At 47.6% G+C, this 18,588-nt stretch overlaps 6 protein-coding genes across 6 annotated transcripts; 3 read left to right on the top strand and 3 right to left on the bottom strand.

Moving 5' to 3' along the window:
- Positions 1-2,392: 2,392 nt before the first annotated feature.
- On the bottom strand, positions 2,393-3,508 carry ACLA_043840 (uncharacterized protein; the record flags this gene model as incomplete). The annotated part of the gene is made up of 1 exon (XM_001275089.1): positions 2,393-3,508. One exon carries the CDS (start codon positions 3,506-3,508, stop codon positions 2,393-2,395), a length of 1,116 nt encoding a protein of 371 aa, XP_001275090.1.
- A 4,367-nt stretch (positions 3,509-7,875) lies between these two features.
- Positions 7,876-9,871, bottom strand: ACLA_043830 (uncharacterized protein; the record flags this gene model as incomplete). Its single annotated transcript, XM_001275088.1, has 6 exons — positions 7,876-7,983; positions 8,044-8,160; positions 8,182-8,445; positions 8,544-9,197; positions 9,265-9,548; positions 9,754-9,871. 6 exons carry the CDS (start codon positions 9,869-9,871, stop codon positions 7,876-7,878), a joined length of 1,545 nt encoding a protein of 514 aa, XP_001275089.1.
- Positions 9,872-10,448: 577 nt separating this feature from the next.
- On the top strand, positions 10,449-11,510 carry ACLA_043820 (uncharacterized protein; the record flags this gene model as incomplete). The annotated part of the gene is made up of 3 exons (XM_001275087.1): positions 10,449-10,640; positions 10,743-10,809; positions 10,876-11,510. The coding sequence occupies 3 exons, from the start codon at positions 10,449-10,451 to the stop codon at positions 11,508-11,510; spliced, it is 894 nt and encodes a 297-aa protein (XP_001275088.1).
- Positions 11,511-13,027: 1,517 nt separating this feature from the next.
- On the top strand, positions 13,028-14,926 carry ACLA_043810 (Ankyrin repeat protein; the record flags this gene model as incomplete). The annotated part of the gene is made up of 4 exons (XM_001275086.1): positions 13,028-13,286; positions 13,341-13,712; positions 13,770-14,219; positions 14,295-14,926. 4 exons carry the CDS (start codon positions 13,028-13,030, stop codon positions 14,924-14,926), a joined length of 1,713 nt encoding a protein of 570 aa, XP_001275087.1.
- Positions 14,927-15,389: 463 nt separating this feature from the next.
- ACLA_043800 (uncharacterized protein) lies at positions 15,390-16,478 on the top strand (the record flags this gene model as incomplete). The annotated part of the gene is made up of 1 exon (XM_001275085.1): positions 15,390-16,478. One exon carries the CDS (start codon positions 15,390-15,392, stop codon positions 16,476-16,478), a length of 1,089 nt encoding a protein of 362 aa, XP_001275086.1.
- Positions 16,479-18,061: 1,583 nt separating this feature from the next.
- On the bottom strand, positions 18,062-18,559 carry ACLA_043790 (uncharacterized protein; the record flags this gene model as incomplete). The annotated part of the gene is made up of 3 exons (XM_001275084.1): positions 18,062-18,122; positions 18,182-18,366; positions 18,554-18,559. 3 exons carry the CDS (start codon positions 18,557-18,559, stop codon positions 18,062-18,064), a joined length of 252 nt encoding a protein of 83 aa, XP_001275085.1.
- Positions 18,560-18,588: the final 29 nt, after the last annotated feature.

Genomic DNA, 18,588 nt, shown 5'->3' with positions numbered 1-18,588 from the left:
GGCCCTCAGCCCAGATATACTAATCCATGTGCGAGGCAAGTATGATCTGTTAGGTTCCACATACAAATCGTAATTACGAATCCACCATCAATCTTGGTCTTTCATTAGCTAAAGCAAAGCTAGTAGCTTAGTTACATGATTATAATGAAGCAGTAAGAAATTTCCGTGTAGTATGATTTCTAATCAAAGAGAAGGAGCATAGGGATGGCAGTTCTCTTGATTACTACTAGATATATGCTAGACTCTTGCCTTCCTTCTAGAAGGCTCTGAGTGTGTGGAGTAAGTGATTACATATAACAGGAAGAAAAAACACCGAGGCAGAGCACCAGCTGGATTGACAGGCATGGGGATATGATTAGTGAGGCTCTTACTTCCATCTATCTCCCAAGCAAGCCACTGGCACAGAAGAACATGTGTCTTATTCTATGTAAGTAATTTAATGGCTCGGATGGCTCCCATCAATATAGAACTAGACTAAAGTTTTGGCGCCACTTAACAGCTCCCTTCACTACTATAGTATGAGGTCTTCCGAGATCCCTCTTGAAGCCCTTAGTTATCACATTATTATGGGATTTTCGGGACTGAGAGCTTAGGGGTACAGGATCTGCGGGCAATAAGGGTAGGACACTATATAAGTAAATTAGCAGTGATGGTAGGTGAGATCTGCAACTATCTCAGTTATAAATTATAATTAAATGCTAGCCTGCCAGATGTTCTCGCAGAGTAGCTAGGGTTACTTTGCTAGTCACTACTAGTGCTACAGCTCCGCAACACTCCTACTAAACTAGTTCCTCCTGGGAATTCCAGTGGCTCTCTCTCCATTTAGACTACCAACTCGCCTCTTCATTAAGGCTGAGTTTCTGATTACTCAACATGAACAGGTGAAAACAAATAGTAATCAGTGAGAGAGGTTTCTGTCTATAACAGGTGGATTCTATGATATAGAGATTACTGATAGTGAAAGATCTTCATGTATGAGAGTAAGACGCATGGGGCCAAATATAGGGCTGAGGAAGGAGTCGAAGGACCAACTCCCTATTCCGTTTCTTGGCCTCAAGCCCTCAACTAGGTAGGTGAAGCTGATTAGTAGTCACCCTAACTAATATGATTATAACCCCTAGCTTGCCATCTGGATATTTCTAAACTTAAACACTCATGGCTACTTCTTAATAATATCAATGTGCTTCTATCTCTACTTCGTTTCTAAGCTGCCTTTTATTCAATTATCTAAATCTTAAAGAAATATCACTCTAAACTATATATCTGAGGCCTTATCTCTCTCTTTTCTTCTAGTTAAACCATGCTTATTAACTAGTAGTCTAGGACTTTACATACTCTAGAAAATATTAGTTAAAAATATTCTTGTATGTATCAGGCTCTATGCTATGCTCAGCCTTATTAGCCTAACCCTTAAAGTCCTAGCTAAAGTTTCTATTAACTTTAATTGTATGTTTATATTAGAACTAACGCCACTGCTGATATCCTTAATAGATACACTGCTAGTATCTAGCTTAATATCTACAATCTAGTTCCCATAGTAGTGGCTAGAAAGACGAGCTGATATAAGAATTCTAACTCATTCGCTAGGTTTTGTACACCTACCCAGGTCTAGCTGGCCAGAAATTGGGCCATATCATTGAAAATGGCACCCATAGCCACCTATTGAGCTATCACTATGAGATCCTAGGTATCATTACTGAAACGGGCTAGGATTTTGTCTAGGAACTGGGGATCATATATTGCATTGAGTGTAGCATTATCAAATATGCAGGTGAACTCTGATTGATTCAACCCGGGCCATAGTAAAACGATCCACGAGAACCGGCCCGGCCTGGAAATTGATCAAAACGTAGTTTTAGAACCATTATGCATTCAGGACTAGACTAGATCTGGCGATCTACATCCGATCCGTGTGTGGTAAACCAAATGGTTTGGATATGGACCCATGGGTTGTATAAGCCTGTCTGACTAAACAGAAAATGTTGATTTAGGCCAAGTGTGGCTGCAAGAATCAGTATTGGGGGTTCATATAGTAATTCGCAGGACTTTCTCCTCTCTACACCCATATGAAAACAAGTAGAATCTGCTCATACTGATATGTTATAATATTCTCAATGTGGAAGCGGCCATGATAGAGCCCTCCAAGAAGTTACTAATCAAGCATTCTGGGGTAGTCCTTACCCTCAATTGCACTTTTAATTTTGAATCCTCTTGACGGACGAATAGTTAACGCAGGAATCGACGCAAGAATAATGGGAAGCCAGGTTGAGCAATACTTTTGGTGTCGTTTCGATCTGCCTTTCTGGTTCTTTTCGGTTGACTTTGCTTTCTGTTCAATAGCGCAACGCCCTTGATTTTAGTAATTGAGAAAGAAAATGGAATCAGCCAGGAACTAGTGCGCGAAGACAATAGGTTGACCTTCCATGCGTCCCTGACGAGCTCCGTAACTCACACCATCAACCTTTAACCCCTGCTCATTAAGCAGAGTGATAGTATCACCCTCATTCAACAGACTCCAGTTTGGTACTTCAAACATTCCGGTAGCCATGGACTTCAAGGCTGCATTGTGAGGAAGTTCTTGCACTTGGCCTGCCGAATTCTTCAATTTCCACGATGAGAGAGAGACTTTGTGGTGGGTAAGGTTCTCGAGCGTTATTGATTTTCGCCGTCTAATAGAACGGTCGTCTGGTCCCGGTGGGTTGACATATGCTTCCTTGATTGCCACTGAGCTCTCGACGCGCTCTGGAGTTATGAAATCACCCCAGGTCACAAGGCGGCCAGACGCATCAGGAATAGCATGGCCTTGCTGATCATCAGTGTGGATGGATTGTGATGCAAATGCGAGAAATATCCCAGTCCATTGATCATTTTGGTCATTCTGGGCATCTTTGTAGTGGATGAGAAGACCTCCATCCTGGGAGACTCCATCGTCGTCGGCGAACTTCTCAATGTTGCCTTGGTTCATGTGCACGTCATGAATTCCATTTTTTGTATTGAAGCGTGATCCAAACAGATATATATCCGCGTTTTCATTGATAGCATGCTCTACTTGAGGCACGAGGACATCAATAATATCATTATCGGGGCCATCGATGTCATGGGGGAGAACACGACCACTTCTAGTATCAAAGAGGTCACTTCGGATAAAGTCCAGCCCTTCGCCATCCGAGTCCTGAAGAGAATGAAAGCCGAACTCCAGGTTCGCAAGCTTTCTGGCAATTGGATGCTCGATGATGTTTTGATTTACCCAATATGCAAGTCGAGAGTCTTGATCAGTGGATTTAATATTGATGGCTGCACGGAAGAGCCCAGGAATCTCCTTTGGTCTGTTCTTATTTCGAGCCTTGCCCTTGTGTTTGAGACGGTAGTCAGGATCAAAGTGAGGCACGGTTCCTTCTTTATCGTGATAATACAACGAAAGATGAGGAGAATGGGAGTCCTCATAGCGATTTTCATACTCGTAATGGACAGGCAACCCCTTCCAAACACCGTAGTCAGGTACTGGCATTATGTCTGTGAATATGAAAAGATAAATCAAGTAACACTGTATAGTTAGTGTTGGTATCTGCGATTAATCATGATCTTGAGCAAAGTAGGGAGGTGAAAAGCAGGGATTCAGTGAGCCCTTTATACCTGTGGCCAGGACCAAGGCCGCAGATATCTGGTGAGTCCCTGACTGCAAGCACAGCTGTCTCAAAGGAAGCTCAAATTTTACGGCTATTGCAAGCGATAAGGTCTAGAATGGCCCACTGCACTTGTTCTGCCACGGCTCTGTGCTTCAAACCCAGAAGCTGCGTGGGCATGCTGAGCAAAGTATGCTTTGTCGTCAGCGGCGAAATATGTTCCGTGTAAGGTCAAGTTCTACAATAGAGTTCTAATGGCCGGCCATGATCAGTATAAGGTGTGAGGGATTGAAGACATGATTCCCATCACATGAAGTTGCTGTCAGGATGTTTGGCCATGATCAAAACCAAGGATCTACTGTTCATGTGCCATAGTGGATGATCTACCCATGTAGTCTACCCGCCTGACGGACCGGAATGGACTGTACCGTGGTTCAGCGACCTATTATGTATTTCCGTTTGCGGCGCCAGTGCTATGGCCGGCAAGAAAAATTGAAAGCATTGCACTCGGCCCTTCGCCTATCATCATTCCTTTCTGCCAACCAGCTAACCCTATAGGTCAATCTAGCCAAGACCTAGATGTTCTGCGCCACCGCTTCTTTGTTTATTTCTTTTCTACTGTCGGTCGATAACTTCCCACGCAACAGCCTACAGCCGTCATTCTCAAAACCTACCACTACATGAATAGCCTCCAAATGAAAGAAAGTCAGCGGATCATATGGCCATGGTCCTCGAATGATCAGGAATCGCTATGCTAATGGGTCCGTGCTTCATATCAAATCAGTGTAGATGAGATGATAGATACCTCCCACAATTTAGATTCAGGGTTTAAATCAATATCTTACTTAATTTGACTTTCCAAGGGCGTGACAGCATACCTCCTTAGCTTTGTATGATAAGAAATGACTGATGATCGTCCAATTCCCTCGGAGTGCGAGGCTCCTGTCCTCGTACACCATCATTGCATATCTCGTATGCTTCCTGAATTTGCGCAGGGCATGGCCAGCCCCAGGTGGACCTAAAAATGGTGACCTTGCGGCTGGGAGTGCGCTGGTCACTCAAGCCAATTGCGCCAGCCAGCCCTATGGATACTATAATTTAGCGGCCCATGGATCTGTTCTTTCGAATGCTATCGATCGATTTGGGGATACCTTAGGTGGCGTTGACAGCGCTGTGAGCTTTGACCAAACGTCGTAAATCAAGAATCCGGATGGTTCGTACGATGGGGTATTCTGGGCGACACCAGATCGTGGAGGGTATATTCCCCATTCCCCAGTCACCCAGCTTCCATCTTTAACTCTGTATCACCAGGAATACCAATGACACTCTGAGATATCAATCGCGGATTCACAAGTTCTCCATTCATCTGGATTCTCCTGCAAACACGCCTTGAAGCGAGCCTAGACCGCCAAACATTCATTTGAATTATCTCGACTCAATTCTACTCAGAGGGCCTGGCGGCAACCTCACTAGAAGCCTGGATGCAGATGTGACTGGCTTTGCGTCTTTTAATGGGTTCCCGCCCCTACCACAGGTCACCTGCAACGATGATAGATTCGGCGGCCCTGGGTCAATCAACAACAGCACATTTTGGATCTCAAATGAATATGGCCCATATATTTACTGATTCTCAAATACAGGTAGGATGATAATTGCTCTCTCACCTCGACCGGCATCTCTCCCCCCCCCCTGCGGAATGGTACAGTCAGCTTCAGCGGAGGCGTGCCACCGGTTTTCGATCGGCATTGACCTCTCAAACCTACTGATCCTACTTTAGCCCGAGTACATAATCAGGGTCTTGAGTGCCTGACTCTCTTTCTCTCTGGGCGGACGCTTCCTTTATGCGATGGTGCAGTCAACAATGAACCAAGAAGGAGGCCTTAAGAGAAAGTTCCGACGACATGCTCGGCTCCTAGGGTATGATATAGCCGATAAACAACATCCAGACCTCTCCCATGAGTATGTAGTTACATTGCCTCTTTACAACGCCAGCAGCTGAATGGAACCTGTAGGACAGTCGGAGATATATCAGCTTTCAAACGGGCAGCTTCACCAATGCCATTGAGCAGGCATGGGAAAGAGGCCCTAGGTCAGGAGTATCTTGATTGATCTGTAGGTAGCATGCTGAACCCAGTGCGGGCTGTCATCAAGGCTAAGTGGTGGCATACTATATATTAGTATATAATTTTTACTTGTATTGAATTCCCAAGTCAATTTTCTATAGATTCATCTGTTTTCATAAGATTTATTAGGGTTTAGATGGGAGGGTTGAACATAGTAGTATACGCAAGAGAGAGATATGTTTTTAATAGGGACAGCCGTACACTTTTAATATAGAACTGGAAAATAGGTAAGAGTGACCACCAGTGAATCCTGCCTGTTGTTGCATGCTTTCATCTTCTGATATTTTGTGTTTAGTGGACTTAGCACCCTTACTACCATATCTTCCCTATTTATCGAAACCCCACCTAAACTATATATCCTCTCTTGTGCTCTGTAGCATCTCTAAATTTATGTTTTAAGTATAAATCTTAGCTAAGTATTCACTTCACGTCTTATATCCTGCCATTTTTTATGTATTTGGTATAGAAGGCCTTGCTTACAGAGTTTCCCGTACAAATATGGCTCTGTTAAATGTGGTCAACCCCTCAAACAATCCAGTGTAGACTATATTACTGCATCAATTCTGAGAGAATGAGTTTTGGCTAAAAGTCAAGATGCCTGTCACCAGAGACAGGAGGCGGCCAACAGCCTTTAACAATGTCAACTCAAAGTTTCATTCTTTCTGAAAAAAAAACACTAGATGTTCTTGCAGAAGGTCTCTATTTGTATTCCAGGTGCTACGAACTACCAACATAGCATTGCGCGTAATCTTTGTAGCCATCAGTTCCTGGTATACATGAGCATGATTTAGCAGTAGTCAGGAGATATTACAAAATCTGGGCTAGCAGCAGCCAGAAGATCAGACATTAGTTTCAAGCATTCATCACTTTTGGCTTAATAACATGATCCATATACCACAAGCACAAACAATAGTATAATCAGGACAAGAACAAATAGAAAGTTACAGGGGATGTAATGGCAGATGGTAGATAATGATCTGTGAATACAGCCCATTATGATACATACAGACTATGCACATATAAGGAAATTCTAGATAGTAATACACCTCCAAACCATCAATCCAGCATTTATGCAATCCATCACGCATCTCATGGAACGGGCTTTTTTTTATAACAGATTAAGATCATGATGATGCATCCTGGAGTGCATTTGCATGGTTTGGTGAGAGGGAAAGCAACATATCAGCCTCAAAGAAGCCAGATATCCCACATAATGGTTTGCTGAATGACCAACATATATAAGGAGGCATGTTTGCCTCAGGCCTCCCTCCTCGATCATCATTGACTCAGACCTTCAACTCGTCATAGCAACCTGCGCCATATTATCCCACTCTCATATCCAATAACATCACCATCAGTTTTTCAATAGAGAAAAGCTGCTGCTCATCAGGCTGGCAATAACCCGGGGAATAATTCGTCCTTGAAACTAGAACCTGTCTTGCAGACTCATCATCATTGAATGGGCTTTTTTGGTCCGTGAATGCACGGCAGAATTGACCAGGGGGACAGCTCTTTCTATGGTGGCTGCACTTGGAGAGGCATCGCTGGTCACGCACGCATTGTCCCTTTATGCATATGTGTAGTTCTCTGCAAACATATCCATTCGGGCAGGGGGCATCAAAATAGTCACAGCTTTTACCTTCCGAATTCGGGACGGGTATTCCCACATCAAAAATATCATTTGAATAATCACTGATGCGACCGGAAGCCTCTGTTCCTTGGGGCATCGGCGCGAAGCTATCAATTGACTTATCAGCTACGGGTCGTGCAGGTGGCTGCGATTGCCGGTCGTCGTGGGCCGTCGAGTTCAAGACACAAAGCGATGGATCTCTCCAGATTGCATCGGCAGCGTGCATCCAGAGTTTCGTGTAATGAAACCATGTCTGAGGAGTGTAGAATATGCGACAGTCGGCCGGCTCATAGACAAATTGTAAGGGGGTCTCAGTGTCATCGATTCGCACTTGGTCGCGTAGATTGACGCTGGCGGAAAAAAGGCGAAAATCAAGCGAGGTACGATTCGGCAGAAATTCCAATGCGGATGGGCTGATGCGTTGTGCCCGGCGAATATCAGCATCCATTGTTTTGGCACTGTAGGCGCTTGCACCGCGACTTCCGCTAGCTGCCTGCATTCACCCATACGTTGGTCGACCCCCGACTGTAACGGTGCGCACGCCGGCTTCGTGGTGCATCATTTCCATCAAAAGTGCACAGGCAGATGAGCAAAGCCCATCGCTCAACTGAAAATCAAAAAGAATAGTTTAGTGGGTGGAGAACGAATCAAAAATGGCTTCACTCACGATGATAATGTCCTCTGCTCTATAGCCCTGGTGCGGTGGTGTCCGGGAACCATAGCCGTCGACATTGAACCCGGCCGCTTCTTGGTCAAAAATGGAGCTCGACGTGTTGTATCGTTCCTATAATGATTTGTCAGAGACTTGACAGCGACCATGATTGAGGATGGAGTGTCTTGCTGTCTTGGTAAAGCCATCGCGGTCATAGAAGCCAGCCGGCCCGTAAAAATCCTCCCAGGAGGTGAAATTCTGCCCCGTTGCAGCATCCAGGCGAGCGGTGGCCACCCACTCGTTGGCGGACAAGCGTGCATAGGTTGTATTGTGTACGATGTCATTCCAGTACTCGGTCAGGGTCGAGCCTAAGACATCGGCCATCGGGTGTGTACGTCTGTGACTGCCAGCGAATGGCTGTAAGGATGGGAAGAACTATAAGAAACAACATTAGTCAGGGCCGCCGACTGAGTGCCAGGGCCAAACTCACTAGTTTGAATGTCTCTATGGCTAACAGAGGCGAACCCCCCCCGGTTCTGCTGCAGGTCGATGACCACCCTTTGTAATCCGGCTTGACGACTACCTCTTAGGAAACCTTCTATCGTGGTACTGAAGGTCTGCGCATCCTCACCATAGTAGTTAAAGTGGGGAATGCTCAGGACAGCCATAGATGATTCGCGAAGAAAAAAACCTTCCATAGAGTCGCTATAACTTCTGTTGACTGACACATCGGACAAGGGATAAGGTGTCCACAAATATGGTGTCGTGGTAGGTGTGGATGATGAAGAGGATGATGCCACCGTTGTTGAAGTGGACACAGGGACTGAAGTAGTGTCTGGTTCTTCAGGACGATATGATGCAGGATAAAATCCCAGAACAAAAAAGTTATAGAAGTCACCTCCAGTCTCAAGAGGTCCAGTATCCCCTTGGCTATAAAAGATCGCCTTCCAGGGAAAGGGGCCTAGAGTTGTCCCATTCTCAAACCCAAAGATTATGGAATCTCCAGGATAAAAGGGAGCAGCACCACCAAAGACTTCGAAGGATCCCTGGATGTCAAGTGCAGCGCTTCGCATTAGCATATTCCAGTCTGCATGGGGCTCCAAGTTTCCAAAGGAATTGACAGCAGCAAACCAGGTCAAAAAGTCCACAACATCCTCATCGTTGATGGTCTTGATGGCTGACGGTTTCCAAGAGAGATTATCTACTATCATGTTGGAAAACAGGTCGTCTACCTACCATCAGCAGCGCAATCGTGATCTTGGGAAAAATCAGCTCACCGGTGATGTACACTTTGGGGACCTCTTTACCATCCAGGGAGACAGAGGCGATATCATACTGGGATCCAAAGGTAAATGCGCTCATAATACCACCGGACAGGGACAGATGGTCTTCATGAGCACTCTGGATCAGTCTATGCAAAGCCGCCTCAAAGGCATATTCACCCTGGAAGACACCGCGGTCGATATCACGTTGAAGCTGCAATAGAGACGCCACCAGGTCCACTGCGGGCTGCTGATAGCCTGGGGGAGGTTTGGCTAGGTGAGCAAGGGTGCTCTGAAATTAGACCGTGTTGTTGAAGTATTGGATCAATCAACTCGCGACAGCCGGGTCAAAGGGAACACTGGTCAGGCAGTTGTACACTTGCGACGCATTAAATATGACCTGGTCTATGGTGAAGAATACATCAGCAGTAGAAATCTCCTGGCCATGTTGACTTGTACCTACCCTGGTGTCTGATAATATCTCCACAGGCTGTTGGATTGGGGGTCGAGGGGCTTGTAGTAGAGATGCAACCACCGTGAGTAGTAGCAAGCACCAAAAGAAGGCTGACCATCCGCCACATGATGATTCCTGGCTACTGTGAAACTCAATGTCTAGAGAAAAACAGAAAGTAGTCCAACAAACAGGACAAAAAGAAGAACAAACTTTATCGTCAGGCATGGGAGGATTTATAGATGGATAATAACTTGGCGCCCTGAGCCAGTCATCCCATTGTTTCCTCAAGAATGAATCGAGATGCAGGGGGAAGATGTCGCGAACGCACTGACAGCAGGCCGACCCTTCTAATTTGTCGCAGCTTCATAGAACAGCCTTGTCTGCGTTTGGTAAGTAGGCTTCAGCCTTGTCTAACGACAAACCGCAGCGAGGTTTATCCCCTTGCAATGTAGCCTTTCGAAAGAATCGGGCGCTCAGCTGACGATATATTTCATTTCCCCCAGAAACCAAGCCAATAATATCCCCTGTTTAAATCCTACTAAATGCTCTGGCTGGCGTGGAATATGGCTCCGGGGTTTCATCTGACCGCAAGTATGCATATATCTACCCGGATGATCTCTCCTGATCCTTTCGCTCGAAGCTCAATCAGGTTATGCTCATGCGAATGGGGTGTGAGACCCAAACACAACCGCAAGAACAGCAACATGAGCCAGAATCCACGAACCCACGATGACTACACCATGGGGTGGGTGTGTGTTACCCTGGAAGAGCAAATCACAGCAAGAATAATGCTGGATAACGAGCATGAGGACCTCCAGGCTTCTCCAGGTGACGATAACATCTACATTCTGGGCCAAATGGGCAAGCACAATGTCGCCATCGTGCGGCCACCCACTGTAGGCCTAGCCTCCGCCGCCCGCGTCATGACAAGCATGACTCGCACCTTCCCCAAGATATGATTTGGACTCATGGTGGGAATCGGTGCAGGGGTGCCGCAGCCTCAGGGCCTCTCTAAGGACATCCTGCTGGGAGATGTGGTGGTGAGCGAACCGAAAGGAAAGCATTGTAAGCTGATGAAAGACATCGCTCATCTGATTGTTTGAGCAATGAGCTGACAATCCCTTTCTCTAGCGGGTGTCCTGCAATATGATATGGTCAAGAGATTCGAGGACAGATGCGATAGTGCATCACATTTGGACAAGCCACCTCAAGTACTCACGTCGGCGGCGCAGAAACTAGCATGTGACCACGCGATGAATAAAGGGGAATGGAAGGACTATATCCACGACTCGCTACAAAAGTTGCAGAGTTTTGGAATTGCGAAGTATTCCTTTCCCGGTCGGCAGCAGGATTTGCTTTATCGATCGGGTTATCATCATCTCAAGGACCGCGAAGACTGTAGCGCCTGTGATCCCGGACAGATCGTCCCTCGATCGCTGCGTGATGAACCCCACGTGCATTATGGGCTAATTGCCAGCGGGAATACTTTGGTAAGATCGGCAATGTTTCGGGATCAGATGGCAAAGGAGCAGGAAGTATTATGTTTCGAGATGGAAGCGGCCGGCCTCATGAACGGGTTCCCTTGCATCGTGATACGGGGCATTTGCGATTATGCAGACAGCCATAAGAACGACCTTTGGCAGCCCTATGCGTCAGTGACGGCAGCCGCGTATGCCAAAGACCTTCTGCGATTGATCCAGCCACAGGAGGTGCACCGGGTAGAGCTAGCTGCAAGTCTTATGCTGAGATGTAGGTCGCTTGAATAAATCAAAGCACGAGTTCACTGATACTGATCATTGATGGAACATGGACCAAGTGAACGACAAGTTTGATGCTCATCATCGAGGTAAACTTCTCAAGTGGCTTTCCTCTCTGGATTTCCGAGAGCAGCAGAACAAGTTGAGGAATAGCGTTGAAACTGGACAATGGCTTTTAAAGTCTCAAGAATTCGTGCAGTGGATGGAAGGTAGTCCCTGGCAGCTTCGATGCTATGGGGCAGCTGGCAGCGGAAAAGTAAGGTGGCCGCAGGCAGGGCATCGAAATATCCGATACTAACATACCGATTCACTAGACGTACCTTTGCGCTAGAATCGTGGAATACCTTCAAAAAACCCTCCCGTCATGCCCGGTTCTATACATTTACCTCAATGAAAATAAACGAAAAGAGCAAACTCCCAAAAGCGTACTGGGTAGCCTCCTGAGGCAGCTCATCGAGTTCGACTCGGCTGCCGACATACCCTCGAAACTCAGCAACGAGTATGACAATTATGGAACACAAGCATCCCCGAGTGAGGATGTGATGAAGGATACTTTCGAGGAACTGCTCAGTCGCTACCAGAGAACTTATCTCATCGTCGACGGGGTGAACCAATGCGATCCTGAGGTGTCAGCTGTGGCTAAAGATTACCCACTGCGTCTTTTAGCCCGCAGGGATAGACTGAGCCTGCTAACCACCTCCATGGGGTACCGGGAAATAGCCATGATAATCCGGTGCGACAACTGTAACCTGGAGGGGTTGATCTATTTTAATTGTCTCTGCAATGGGAAGAACTATGACCTGTGCCTGAGATGCAGAGATGCAGGCAGGACTTGCCCCAACAATCACACATCCAACGAGGTCTACAGCACAGTGTATAAAGAGATCCTCGCATCCCACAACGAAATCAGCATGTATTGCCGGGATATACTTCGGGAAAGGGTGGAAAAAGGTGAAGATCAGAGAGACCCGCGTCAACATCCGTGGCCAAAATACGACCCCTCTGGAGTTGTACGGTATTTGTACCGGAAGCCCGAGGTACTAGAAGAGGTGGTTAGTGCAGTAGCCACCAAGGCAGAGGGAAATTTCGTTATTGCCAGATCCTGGATGGAGAACCTGCTTGAGCCTGAGCATGAGTTGCAAAAAGACGAGGAACTTTTTGAAAGAGTGAGCACCATTCCCATTCAAATTCTGAAAGAATATTGCAACGAAAAAATCGGGAATATTTTGGCTTATCCGACTTATATTGAACGTGATGAGGCAATGGTGGCCCTTTGCTTAGTCGCTTGCGCCAGTCGGTCCTTGACAATCAACGAATTGCAGAATGCATTGGCACTCAATAGGAACACCCCTCTGGCCATGGGTTGGAACGAAAATCACCGAACCTCCATACTGAAGGCGACAAATGGTCTCCTTACGGTTGACAAAGGGGATGCGGCGCACTCATTTGTTCGCTTTTTCCATGGGACGATTGACGAGGTTTTGCATAACTGCGATTATGAGAAATTGAGGAACCCACATTCCACGATGGCCAATCTGTGTCTGAAATACCTCCAACACCAGGAGGTCTCGGCGCACTACAAAAAGATCGAGAACTGGCCCTTTCTGTCTTATGCCGTGCAACACTGGGGAGAACATGTGAGAGAGGCATGTGCGGGTGGTGATGGAATGATCGAAGTGCGGGCGGGTCAGTTCCTGAAAAACCGGCTGCATATAAAGGAGGCATTAAAGGCCTACGCATCGCTCTGCTCCCTCGACTCGGCTGAATGGATTCACGAAGATGTGGGTATACTTCACATATGTGCTTGGTTCGGCCTGGCTGGGTTGATCAGAACGCTAGGTTGTAGCGGGTACGATATCAACGCATCCGAGCCAAGAGGTAAACGGACACCTCTAAGATATGCCTGTGTGCAAGGAAACGTTGAGGCCGTCCAGGAGCTGTTGCAACTCAATGCAGCAGTTGAGGATGTCACACTGGCAGATGTCATCTGCGGACTGCCACTTGCGGGAACCAGCTTTATATCGGAAACTCATAATCCCATGGGAATACTCGATGCTCTACTAGAAACAGAGAAGCTCAGCATCAATGCTAGGCTTGATGCACGAGCCTCGACGGCACTTATGCTGGCTATCGAACTGCTGGACCATAAAATCGTCGAAAGATTATTGAAGGTAGATTCCATCGACATCAATGCCCAGGACTCGAGGGGATGTACGGCGCTGTCATATGTTGTCTCTGCCTGTCGAAGAAAACCTCGTTGGCTCATAGGTTGTCATCCGTCATTGATGTCGGGCATCGCCAAAAAGATTCTTCTGCTTCTTCTCGATCACGGCGCGGACCCGAACCTAAGCGATTATTCCGGCCGAACTGTTCTGGGGCTTGCCATATGGCACAATCAGGTCGATAATGCGAATGCGCTTCTACAATATCATCGTATTATCCTCCATCCAGGCCTCATGCACTTGGCAAGCCACAGGGGAAATCGACAGATAATTCCACTTCTGCATGACGCGATGTCAGAGAAGTGCCGGGGGTACAGCATCGATGCACCGGACAAGAGTGGGCTCGCACCTCTCCACTATGCATTCCAGAGTCGGCATCCGATGGAGGTGATGGAAATATTGCTCAGCCTAGGTGCAGATCCCGGCGCCCCTGCGAACAACCATTTGACCCCCTACGAGCTAGCGATTGATCTTGGACGGGACGACGTTGTAGCAAGTATGGAAGATAGATGCCGCCAGCTCAAGCCATATATCTCCAGAACGAGGCACGACAGGAACGCACAGATTTTAGCTTTGGCTTGTTCTGGTCGCTGGAGTCTGATTGAAACCGCTATTAAAGCTGGCGGGTCTGATCTCAATGGCCAGCGCAGAACCGATGGCTGTACCCTCTTGCACATCGCAGCCTCAAAAGGGTCGCTCGAAATTGTGCGAATGCTTCTTCAAAGCGGCCAGGTGCCTCCTCCTTGCACAACCAAAGATGGACTCACGCCCCTGCACGTGGCAAAGAGCAAAGGTATCGCCAGATTGCTGATCGAGTACGGCTTTGATGTTGATTTCCCAGATGTCGATGGCGACACACCTCTTTCTGTAGCCATTCAAAAAGGGGATTGGGGCCTTGTAACCTATCTTATCGAAGCTGGAGCCCATATTTACAATCTACGGATTGGGGTACGGCAACAGTTGCTAAATAACATCAAGGAAGTGCGTATCAAGGCCGAGGACGTACTTCGCCCCCGGAAACATCCCATTGGGCAAAGCACCCAATGTAAGCAAATACCTCCACGACCCGCTCTCAATGCTCGTCTTGGGCCGAGCATGAGTAGTACAGTGGAATGGTCTTTGCTTTTGCGTCGATATGGGTGGCTTTTCCTGCTCAGCCTTGCTCTCATCGCGGTCGATCCTCGTGGTTTTTATGACAACTAGTATATCTGCTTATGTCAAATAGTGTAAGTGAAGAGAACAAACGCTGGGAGAGGTGAGCATCACGACTCGTGATGGGATTGTTGCTGCTCTGTCGAGCGCGACATCCGGTGAACAGTTCTTGAGGATGCCGAGGATTTCGTTGATGTCGATGGGGTTGACGGGTGTATGGAGCTTATTCGTTCGAGTTAGGGTTGTATCAAAGCAATTGTTTCATGCAATGAAGACGGTCATTCTTGATGACGCCTCTCACACGCTATGCCATGCATTCCAGACCGAACTGATGGTATTGCTGACATGATGAATGCAGGTATATTCATAGACTGTCATACTACTGCTATCATCTCTGGAATGCAGGAGCACCCCGCATACAGAAAAAGATCGCCCTCGTTGTTTTGGTTATAAATAGAGAAATACCAGAGCCAAGCCTCTTCCACGACTCTCTTTCTCTTCAACGATTACCATTATGATGTACATCCCGTGGCTTTCCCAGGCCCTCACCCTGGCTTCACTTGCGACATCAACTTTCGCCTTCCACCTTCCAGAATTCACTCCCCATAAAACCAACACCCAAACGCCCTCCGTTCAAACCGTCTTCCAATTCCCCGAAAATGGCTCCTTCATCGACAACATCGTTGTTCGCTGCGACGGCACGCTGCTGCTTACTCGTATCGATGTCCCTGAGGTCTGGTCCGTCGACCCAACCACCAACACCGGATCGCTAGTCTACTCCTTCGCAACAGACAACCCCGAAATAACAGCCTGCTTCGGCATCACCGAGATCAACAACGACGTCTTCGCCGTCGTGGCTGGTACATTTGACCTCAAGACCTTCTCGGCAGAACCGGGCAGCTACAGCGTTTGGGAACTCGACTTCAACGCCGACAACAACTACGATCTGCTTGAGGTGACGCCAGATATGTGGCGCGACGGGAAACTCGATCTCAACACCAACGTCCCCACTTCCGTTCAGAAGATAGTGGGAATTCCCGAGGCAAAAGCGCTCGGCGCGTCGACGCTCTACAAAACCCGCGAGAACCGATACCTGCTTATCTCCGACAGCCCCGAGGGCAAGATATGGCGTCTTGATCTGGACTCGCTCGAGTACGAGGTCGTGCTGGAGGATGAATCAATGCTCCCCGCGCCCAAGGCTCCGCCTATGGGCCTGAACGGCATCCATGTTCACGACGGATATGTGTACTATGTCAGTGTGACGCGGAAGGAGTACCGCCGGGTACGAATCGACGAACATGCACATGCAATTGGTGAGTATGAGCTGCTGACAACGGCGATCACGCCGGATAATTTCGATATCGCAGCGGACGGGACTGCATACTTTGCGACGAATCCGGAGAATCGCATTGTCAAGTTTACTCCGGAGGGAGAGGTGGTAGAGGTTGCTGGCGGGGTCAACTCGACGGTCATTCCTGGTCCGACGTGCTGTGCGTTGGATAGATATGGGAGGACGCTGTATGTCGGCACTAACGGGGGCTTGATGGCTCCAGTGGGTGGATCGTTTAAGGAGCCGGGGAAGGTGGCTGCTGTTCGGATCTGATGAGCCTGTCTCTTTCAGCATGGTCAGTATATGGTGACCAGCTGCCTCTGGGGTGCAGCTTTGGTGTGACCCCTTTGCAATCCAACACTCGTAGTGTTGATTCAAAGCACCGAGCATTCCACCTGGTATAGATATTCTTCCTTTTTTTTTCTTTTTCTTTTGCGGTGACACAGAGAAAATACAATGCCTGTCCTTCAGAGGAAGGTGACTTGAGATAAGGCAATGCTTCTACCGATTGAGTCAAAGACGTCGTTCCTAGAGAGGGTATGCTTAAAAGTATAGTGTTAATTTTCCACAATTTAGATATATATGGTCAAGATACATATGGTGGATTGAATTTCATACTTCCCCACCAAGATGCTGGTTTTTCATACCTCTATGTCTAGGATAGGGATAAAGATTAGATCACATAGGGGAAGAATGGTGACTATTACCATGAGATTCGCATCAACATGTGTCCATTTCTGCTGGTATATTGACCATGGTTGTGGCCATTGGCCCCTATTAGAAGATAGCAACCATCCCATCGCCAGCAATGACCTAGATGCGACTCCGTCTACATGACTCCGGCGGCATCGAAGGATATATTTCCAGTGACGGGCTCCGCACACCTCACACTCTAAGCCGTGTCTAGTGTCGTTCCAAATGCGCTCGAAACGTCCTTGACGTACCCACTCGTGATTCTCTCAGATTGTCCTGCATATCTACAATACGATATTGGCGTTCTTCGACTGCCAAGGGCTCAGGAGCTTCGGTTAACAATTTCCTCGGCTCTGGTATACAGCCGCCGCTCTGTTCATCGCGCACAGGAACAAGACTTCCATTTCGCACCACAGAGGTAGCAGAATCCAGCCCTGCATTTGCACCTATTCAACCAGCCAATGATTTATAGCAGTCGCGGAATGACCCTCTAGGACACTCAGGATGCACATACGTCATATGATAGCACCCAATGCCGAGCTGCACGAGTGCCCGGCATGAGAAACAACGTTGCCAACCCTCGCTGCTAGCCAGGGAAAGAGTGGCCTGGAAAGCAGAATCTTCGGTACAGCCATCGTGGCGAAAGGCGTTCTTGCACATTGTACACGTGAATGAGTCGCAAGATGCACAATACGCCTGGTCTGCCGTAATCTGGTCTCGCGGTATACACTTGCCTCATCTTACATTGCTGCAGTACGTTCGATCTGTGGTAGTGGTGTCGATTTCCACGCTTTGAAACTCACTTCATTCCTGCTTGTTCATATGCTCCTGAACAAGCAGTAACGGAATAGGCTCCCGGCAGCATCTCGGTGGGAAGAGCGACTGGTCGTTTGTGGCTCTCATGAAGAGATTTACAAGGCAGTCTTGTCTTTACAGTAAAGATAAGTGCATTGCAGCCGGGCCATTTGATAAGGGTAGAACTTTTCATAGCAGACGCAGCATTGCGTTGTAGCTTTCAGTATTCTCATCGCCTCATCCTGCCTCTGTGCATGTGTCATCGAGGGACCAGCATCGTCGCCATCCTGCTTCTCAAAATCATTCTGCAGCAGATGGCTTGCGATACTAGAGGCATCGTCTCGAGAGGACGGGCCGCAATGGTCCGTTTACTCGCCCCGGCCAATATCATCAATCGTAGGAGAATCCGCAGGCATCTCTGCCAAACGCCTATCGTTGCTCGCCAGAGCTTTCTCCTCTTGGAAGGCCGCGATGGTGGGGCCATCTACATTGACGACAGCATCAGACCAGCAACATAATCGATCATTGCTTTCTCTTCTTCTTGGAACAAAGCGGTTGCCTTATTGTGATCAAGAGGAACATCCTCCCGATGTCTGCCTTTATCGTTCTGAGGGTAGCGATCGATCTCCGCCAGCTGCTCTGCTAAGGCGGACGTCTCGTCTTCGAATCGACGCTTGAATAAAAGAATTTTCCATGGTCAGCAGTCAATCATCCATCAGTTAAGATTCCAAATTTTTGTAATTTGGATATGTTCTGGGAAGGAAAGTGTGCAGGAAGCTCTACTGAATCAAACAGGAAGTGTTCAATGTCATGGAAAGAAAGAAAAGGAGATTTTAAATGCTACGCATGCTGCTACTTACTGCCATACATTGACATGACGCGATATTTACTCGCA

The sequence above is a fragment of the Aspergillus clavatus genome, genomic scaffold (assembly GCF_000002715.2).
Source record: "Aspergillus clavatus NRRL 1 1099423829792 genomic scaffold, whole genome shotgun sequence".
Taxonomy (NCBI): Eukaryota; Fungi; Ascomycota; class Eurotiomycetes; order Eurotiales; family Aspergillaceae; genus Aspergillus; species Aspergillus clavatus.
This window is presented reverse-complemented; position numbering and strand designations above follow the sequence as displayed.